This window comes from Mizuhopecten yessoensis, unplaced genomic scaffold (genome assembly GCF_002113885.1).
Source record: "Mizuhopecten yessoensis strain PY_sf001 unplaced genomic scaffold, ASM211388v2 scaffold4105, whole genome shotgun sequence".
Classification (NCBI taxonomy): Eukaryota; Metazoa; Mollusca; class Bivalvia; order Pectinida; family Pectinidae; genus Mizuhopecten; species Mizuhopecten yessoensis.
Genome location: NW_018405378.1, coordinates 726,830 through 736,080, shown reverse-complemented (window position 1 = coordinate 736,080; position 9,251 = coordinate 726,830). Strand labels below are relative to the sequence as shown.

Sequence of the window (9,251 nt, the reverse complement as noted above, 5' to 3'; positions counted from 1 at the left end):
ACCACTGTAGGGAGTTACAGCTTTACACTTCCTCTGCCAGTCCATCCGTTTGTCACTTTGGGCATGTATCATACAATTGGAAAATTTTGTGATTAACTCTCAAGATGGCAGTGAGTTAAACTCATTCACCCCAGAAGACACATTTGAACTCTTCCAATTCAAAGATTGGATTAGTTCATTATGACATGAGTTAATGCTAAACTGAAATCAGTTCTTGTGCTCTGCAATATACAGAGTTACTGCCCTTTGTCCATTTTTGATACCAAAGTTTGTCTGGAGCTAGGGGATTATGGTTTGGGTTGGTCAGGTGGTGCAGTGGATAACATGCTTACCTTTCAACAAGATGGCAAGGGTTTGATTCCCCAAATTGGACGTGAAAACTTCAAAAGGTATGGGGCTACCTGCCTGACAACAGGGATGTTCTACGGGTACACCGATTTCCTCCCACATTGATTCCCCTTGCACACTAATATCCGGGTCAACAAGATTAGTGAAAGAATGGGCAAGCAAGTATAAAATTTATTGATATAAAGGATAGTTCCCGACTTAATTTAACTCCAAAAGATTTTGGCTCAATAGTTCATATTTTTCAGAAATAATGATATCACCCAACAAATAAGTCGCCCCACAAACAATCAAATTCATTGTTCATATAGCAGTAAGTTTGAAATTAACGAGATATATACATATATTTGTTTGATACGCTTTTTCTTTGTGACGATATACCGTTATTTTGTTGCAATTTTATTAATATTTTTGTCGTGTTATTTAGATGCTGACCTTTAAGGTATGAATTTAATATCATTTAACAATAGAAAATGTTGAAGTTATCATAAAGATATAAAAAAAAAATTGATACTTTTGTACTATACAATAGTTTGTTATGAACCTTGTATAATCCTTTTCTGAACGGGTTCCTTCGCAAGAATTAAAAAAATAAAAATTTAGATCACGTCATTCACATGTACTAAAATGGTAACAGTCTGTGAACCCATTGAATGTGTTGTGAACTATTGTTTCTCTTTTATGTGTGCTTTTGTGTCTTTTTAGCCGGCATCCATCATCCGATGGTCGTCTGTTTAAATGGTCCTTCGTCCGTTGTCTGTCAGTTCATCCGTCATCTGTCCTTTAACAATTCCTGTTATCTCCATTTCTCACAAAGTACCGGATGGATCTATCTAAAATGTTCTTTTTTGAGAATTACATTCTGTGTTCCTTTTGAGACTGATTGGACAAACAAGATGGCCCCCTTGCAGCCATCTTTAATTTTGACAGTTCAAGTTTTTTGACAGGTTTTTTTCTCAAGAAGAAGTTAGAACTTGATAGATCTTTCTCAAATTTTCTTTGCATGAGTAAGTTCTTCCAGTTTGCTAGTTTTGCATATTTTGTTTTGAGTTTCAAGTTGCTTGATCAGAAGAAATTGTTGCCAGAAAAGAGAAATATCTTTCGCTTATTTTTGGCACATTGCTGTTTTAGTAAATTGGTAAAGCACACTAACTTTGAAAGGACACTGTCAAACCCAATTTCAGGTACAAGGCACATTTACTGTTGAAAAAAACCTAACAAGTCAACTGGAAAAAAATCAAACATATGCAGATCCAATAAAGATCTTAGAAATGGTGGGTGCGTAGATCCCTCTGGGATCTCTTTTTGTGTGATTTTAGTCCAGGTTATATTTTGATGATGTACTTAAATTTTCCTATGTACATCAAAGGAAGTTTGTTATCATTTACAACTATGTTTGAGTGAGAAACATTTGACGACATGCACACTCCCCTACACCTATACAGACACATTGCTGCTACCAAAGACACATACTAATACTCATTTTAACAACACACTATCACACAATGGAACCTCCTATCGGTAGCAGTACAAAACACAACACTAGAGGACTTCAATGCCCATATCCCCTTCGTAGCCCTTGTAGTCTTCGCACTCACATCATAAACACGTTTACATTTTTTATCCTCTTTTATCTAAACTACCATAAAACTTATAAAATAAAGAAATCGCTATACATGTACACATCTTCAGGCAATGAAGTCCACCAAACTAAATATGGGCATAATCGTCAAGATAGACATCACCAATAAATCGTATTATTAGGAGGAGATTTATTTTCATTTATTATTTACACACAAAAAATATGAATTTAAATCTTCCAAGAAATTATGACAAGTTCATTGGTTAACATGGCATTACTGTTTGGTTTTGATTTTCTAAAAACCGTAAAATGTTAAGTACCTTTACATCAAAACTGAGGAAGTTTACAGGGGTAACAAACTTCAATGTTTTTTGTTGGAACTTATTTTTGATGTTATATTTTTCTGTTTCAGTTTTAAACTGTTAAAGAGTTAATGTTGTCAATGTGTGATGTAATAGAAAATATTTTGATAATAAAACTATTTATTTTGAAGAAAAGTAGTTTTTTATGGTTATTTTTCCATGTATTTATGAATTTTAACTCACATATGTCAAGATCATGTGAGCCTTCGCTATCTGTCTTCATAAACAAATGCTTGACTCCAAATTTGGTAGGTCAATATTGTGTAGTAGGACGAGGAAAAGTGATAAAGATAGTGCCGTCGCTGGGGCTCGAACCCGCGACCCTTGGCTCTCCAAGCCCGATGCTCTACCGCTAAGCTAAAGGGAAATTCCCTACAGCTGACGCTTGTAAGGCAACCTAATCAATGCACTTCTTTTACAATTGTGATTTGCAGCAGTCAGAATCCCAATGTTAGGTTGGATTTAATAATGAGAAATTCAGGCGGCCTCTATTGTTCAATTAGAGCCTCACACATTCTGAAGGAAAATGTATGTTTTCATTTGAAAACAAATTTGTTTAAAAGTCCTTTTCACTAGCATTAGCTGCTGATGATAAATGACTTGATAGATTTTCAAAATGGCTGTCATGTGAGCAAAAAACAACAAAGCATTTACTGTAGAATCTTTTATTTTTGTGGGGTTAAAATTTCGTGGTTTTCAAATACTAGCCAGTTTCAAGGACATTATATTTCACTGATTTCTGATTATCCACTATCTATATCATACCAAATTTATGTTATTCATGGGTTTTAATTTCGTGGATTTTTTTTATCCACGAAATAAACGAAATTTAATGTCCCACGAAAATTTACATTAGTTAACAATGCAGGAATATAATCATCAAACACCTTATATAAAATCTCCATCAAATTTTATTTGTTTGGCATTGTTTTTTTAACGTTGTGGACTTCGAATATTAGCACTCCAATTAATTAGCACGGTGTTTCTCTTTTAACCACTCTGAATACACTTGTCCTCTGAATCAAGCCTTGTTTGGTAACATTTTCAATACATGTACAAGACAATTTGTCACAGATGGAGAAACAAACTTAGCTACCATATAATATCGATAGAGTTCATATATACTGGCAAAACAGGTACGCTTCATTGTTGTCACCTCAAGGAGGGTCAAAATTCTGAAGAAACAGCAACGCTTGAGGCTGCACTTTTTCTCGACATAATGGACACTGGGGCTGAAATATACAAAACAATTATGTTGGGGTCAAACATATACTGAACTTGATTGATTAATAATTGTCAAATTACGATGCTTCCTGTGAAATGTACCTCCTCTATTATTTTTAAATCACTGTATTTCAATAAGAGGTGGGCAATAATATGGAAGTACCAATATATTGCAATATTTGTCTAGCAATATATAAATTGGGGTTCGATACCCCGATCGGACGTAGGAAAGTATGGGGTCCCCTGCCCGACCACGTGGGGTTTCTCTGGGTACTCTGATTCCCTCCAACATTAAGACCTCCCGCACGCTAACATCCGGGCCAACAAGAGTGATTAATATAAGTTTTAAAAACTTGTTTCATAATCGTTGAAAAATAAATAAAGTTTATAATAAATCACAATATGATTTTGAAATGGCAATACGTTTTCAATTAATTGGTTGGGGGTTTAGACAAAGTTACGATATAATTGTACAGAGAAAACATTAAGATTGAGTTAATGTTATCAAAATGCAGCATGCTTCGTGTGATATATCTAATATCCTCCAAAATTAATATAAAATAAATTTCCAATTTTCAATGTTGGCCTGATGCTCACTTTATATATTTTCTACCAGTGTATCATTTAATATCATGATCAATGTACTAAAGCTGTAGGAGTACAATATATTGTGATACATATTACAATACTTTAGCAAATATTGCAATATATTTCAATATGAAAATTGCTTACAATACCAAACCCTAGTTTCAATCTTTATCAGTATAAGGGTAACAACACTCTATGCATGGTTGAACACAAGGACTTGACAACTTTTTAGGACCATTAAGTCATCAAAATATTTTTGAAAAACTTAATATGACTCACTTTATTTTGGCACCACTCGTGGATACAGTGCCAACAGAACAGATGGCCACAAGGTGTCGCTGTGGTGGACTTTCTCTCCTCCAAACATAGAGAGCACTTCCTCTTGGGATCCATCAGAGCATCTTCTATACTGTTGAAGAAAAATGATACACAAATATAATCAGTGATTTGACTTCAACATTACTTTTTCTTTTTAATTTCAGCATCTATGTTATTTGCGCAGGTACTGTTTTGGGCTGAAAATGATGAAAAATCTTCTACTTATCTATTTTGTGCACCAATCTTTTCCCTCAAACAATATTGTGATGTCAAGAAAGCCCAGAAAAAGTGATCTTTGACACAAAACTTTGACACAAATATCTACCTTCTCACATCTTTTATAAAAATTAATTTGTTATTTGTTTATAATTAACTCTTATAACTTCTGTCTTTTTGTAGGTTGACACTTATTTCAAAGAAAATATCTTATCGAAAAATATGCATAACGTTGTTTGTTTTCTTTGAAGTACCGGGTTACATGAGACTGAACACCAACTGTACCTACCACAAACATTCATACAAAAAAACCTGCACATATAACATGAGATTTTACAGTACTTTTGGAACGGAACGCATATATCATGGCTTTGGAATTGGGGCAAAACTAATGTGCTGCAACAAGTGAGATTGGGAAAGGGAGATTTACATAGAAACATAAAGCTGACGTTAATATCTGTAGAATTATTTCTCCAAAGATATGATAAGAGATTTTAACAGATAAAATATAATGTGTATATGTAGTAAACCAAAAAGAACGCAGAATCGGATCATCAAGACTTTCATACACATAATTTTTTCAACCAGCATAATTCATTCAAAGGTTAGGCCACTGGGGATATTTGGCCCCACATTTTACCAAAATTAAAACCCTGTTTATAACAGTCTGTTTGACCAAATCACCTGTCAAGATTTTTTACACCTATAGAGTTTCATAAAAAGTTTAATCATTCAGAATTTCAGAAGTAATTACTGTGAAATCACACATTTTTGTGGGGTTTGTAATTTTGTTGATTCCGTGGGTAATCTTCATCCATGAATTCATAGGTCCAGGAAGGTTACAAGAATGATATAAAGCAATTGTCCCTTGAGAGGGCCGGTACTCGTAATTCACGAATTCATGAACTTACAAAGTTGTGTTTTGTTGGGAAACCACGAAATGTGTGCACCAAGAAAATATCTGATTTCACAGTATTCAGACAAACAGCACAGTGCAAAGACATCGGCTTCAGAAAGCAGAATTTACGGAAGATCTGAAATTGTATCCTGGGTAAACAGTCTATACGATGGCTTGGATTGGCTGTTACTAAGCAGAATGACCGATATATTGGTGTGTGTTGGGATATCAATTTGCATCATGACTTGGGCATTTCGGACATTGAAAATGTCATTAAAACATACATTTACTTTAAGTCTGACGCTGCATATCAAAAAAGAACTTTTTAAGTATATTTTACCCCGGACATTGCCCATTTTTTGTACCTTTCCTCTGCTTGAAGGGTTAGGTGGTGTGGAAAGTCCTTTTTAGTTTTTCTTTGGTCCAACCAGTACTGGTATAACTTAACACCGAGACTTCCGCACAACTGAGCAAGGGACAACCATCCGAGCATTCTGAAGCTGTTCTGGAGCGCCTGGTCAGGTCCCTGTCTACTCATATTGTACTTCAACTGTTAAAACAACGACCACAAGTATAGAACGATTTGATATATCTATACCAAATCATTTACAAGAGGTCCATGGGCCTACATCACTCACTTGTTAGCAAATATATCTCATATCAGTTTTATTTAAGTACCATTGACAGCAAACCAGCAAAACCCCTTATAGGTCTTTGTGGGCTTTGTGGCCTTGAATGATAATCAAAGTCATTAGGGTTTTTTCAAACTTTGTAGCATTTTCTTCCAGCTAGTTACTGGCTAAATATCACTACTCTAGGTCTTTTGGTTCTCCAGAAGAAGTTTTTTGAACATTCAAATAAATATAACCCTTAATTTTATGACCTTGAATATAAGTCGAGGTCATTTCTTTTTAAAGATTTGTAATTATCTAAACCATTACTTTGCTGCCAAATTATAATAACTCGAGGCTTTTTGGTTCTTAAAAATAAGTTGTTTGGGTGTTCTAACAATTTTGACCCACACAATATATATGATATGGCTCAAGGTCGTTTTTTTGCAGGGCATGAAGTTACTGGTCAAATATTATTTCTCCAGGACTTCTGCTCCTTAAGAGAAAGAAGTTTACATATTTGATCCCCGTGACCTTGAACGTATGTCAAAACCATTCTGTCTCCACAACTTTTGTCAGATGTTATCCATGAGTGTTTCTTATCAAATATGACCTCAGTACTCAATACGGTTCTTAAAAAGTTTTTTTAAAAAGATGATTGACAATGGACAGACAGATGGATGGATGGATGACAGACAGGTCACAGATCGGGGTTATGACATAAAAGCTGATCTTTGAGCCAGGTGAACTATATATAAGTAATTTACAATAACCTATACTTACATACTGTACACCTGCTGTTCGTTTAGCTATGTGGTAAAACAGGCCACGTAGGTAAAAACAAGCCAGGTGTAGTCGGTGCAGAAACGTCACACTCTGACGTACGACAGGAATACATTTCAGCAGAAATATACGAGTCTCCTCCGGTATTTCGAATGACCTGGGAGATCGGAGTCGTCGCTCTGTCCAGTCCAAGAGGCGCTGAAGTAAGTAGGGTGTTCCAGCATGGAGAAGTATCATCAAGCTCCGCCTCTACAAGGATATATGAATATTCATGAGAATCAGACGGAATTTTTTTTTCCGGAACAGATTAGATTTTTGTTTACAGGATCAAAATGCTGCACCTTTACATGGTCATTTGGATATTAATGAGTTTAAAAATAAATTCTAGCCTCTGTTTCAGTTTCCAGGAGGAGGATCATCTCACTATCCTTTTGTTAAGTTATTTGAGTGTTCATGTGATGTAAAAAGACTTCATATCAGGCATAAGAGTAGTTTTTTGTTTCCAGAAGCCAAAATCCCAAAATTTGTTCAGTCATAAAACAATTTTAAGGATATATACTGTAAACGTGGAATATTACGCGCGGGGGAAATTTACGCTGATTACGCGGAGTTGGTTTGTCCGCGTAAATTTCCCCCGCGCGTATGGTTTCGTCGATAATGTAAGGAACGACAACTCCGATAGATATTGGTACATGTGTACGATGTCCTCCTGTAATATTGCTTTGTTTACGAATTACTAATTAACGTACATTGTCTTGTAATGGTATAAAATAAAAACAATAACTGAAATAAACTACTTGATAAATTGAAGTTTTTAATGAACAACAAATTTGAAAATCTATATTAAGGCACAGAGAAAGTCATGAATAAACCCGGGTGCATCGAGGTCTGGTACACATCACTAACCCACATGTCTAAGGGACACAAACAGCCTAGTAAGCGTGTGCAACGATCCCTACACAGGTAAATGCCCGTACGTGTCATCATGGTAGCGACATTAACTACGCTCAATGGGTTACCATAACTTACGAATAGTGTATGGTTTTATCATTGTTATTTGGAAAATGTGTTTGTTTTGACTAAATAGCACTCACCTGTTTGATCCCTGTTGATTACGAGATCAGCTTGTATAAGACACACACATACACATGAATACAGTTCACCTTTATTTTCATCTGTCCAATGACCAGTTGGTACGCATACGTAACATGCACTCAGTAGCTACTAGTATTTTTTACCTGTACACATTTCGTAAAGTAAGGGAGATAACTATGCAGAGTAAACATCGGTATACCACAACCGCGTAAATTACCCCCGCGCGTAAAGTTTTGACCTTCAAACGCGTAATTTTCACCCAGCGTAAATAACCACGTTTACAGTATATAGCCACTGAAAGGGAGATAAATGTGTAACAGGAGAAAGAGAAATGCATGACCAGATCAGGATTTTAACCCAGGACCCTCCAAACTCTTAGAAGGACGATCTACCAATTGAGCTAAATGTACGTATACAATGTACCTTGATGTCAACGATCAACACACTCCAGTTCTGCTACAACTGAATGCCTGTTCAAGGAGCAAGCTATATATATAGTGAATACTGTACAAGCAATTGAAATTTAATATGTTTCTAAAATAGGACCTACATCAGGGTCTGTCTATGTACAGAATTGGACTACAGTAATAGTTACCCATTTTGATGGTACAGAATTACACTACAGTAATAGTTACCCATTTTGATGGTAAAGAATTAGACTACAGTAATAGTTACCCATTTTGATGGTACAGAATTAGAACACAGTAATAGTTACCCATTTTGATGGTACAGAATTAGAACACAGTAATAGTTACCCATTTTGATGGTACAGAATTAGACTACAGTAAATAGTTACCCATTTTGATGGTACAGAATTAGACTACAGTAAATAGTTACTCATTTTGATGGTACAGTATTAGACTACAGTAAATAGTTACCCATGTTGATGGTACATAATTAATCAGACTACAGTAAAAGCTACCCATTTTGATGGTACAGAATTAACCTACAGTAAATAGTTACCCATTTTGATGGTACAGAATTAACCTACAGTAATGGCTACCCATTTTGATGGTACAGAATTAGACTACAGTAAATGGTTTCCCATTTTGATGGTACAGAATTAACCTACAGTAAATAGTTAGCCATTTTGATGGTACAGAATAAGACCACAGTAAATAGTTACCCATTTTGATGGTACAGAATTAGACCACAGTAATAGTTACCCATTTTGATGGTACAGAATTAGACTACAGTAAATAGTTACCCATTTTGATGGTACAGAATTA

General features: G+C 35.3%; 1 protein-coding gene across 1 annotated transcript in view; it reads right to left on the bottom strand.

Annotated features, from left to right (window-relative positions):
- Positions 1 to 3,062: 3,062 nt before the first annotated feature.
- Positions 3,063 to 9,251, bottom strand: part of LOC110448511 (peroxisome biogenesis factor 10-like) — a 19,431-nt gene continuing 13,242 nt past the window's right edge. Inside the window, exons 4-7 of the mRNA XM_021494784.1 lie at positions 6,928 to 7,176; positions 5,899 to 6,083; positions 4,381 to 4,510; positions 3,063 to 3,521 (exon numbers count right to left, since the gene is read on the bottom strand). Of these exons, the coding sequence (XP_021350459.1) occupies positions 3,447 to 3,521; positions 4,381 to 4,510; positions 5,899 to 6,083; positions 6,928 to 7,176 (639 nt within the window). The 3' untranslated portion in view covers positions 3,063 to 3,446. The remainder of the gene's footprint in view (positions 3,522 to 4,380; positions 4,511 to 5,898; positions 6,084 to 6,927; positions 7,177 to 9,251) is intronic.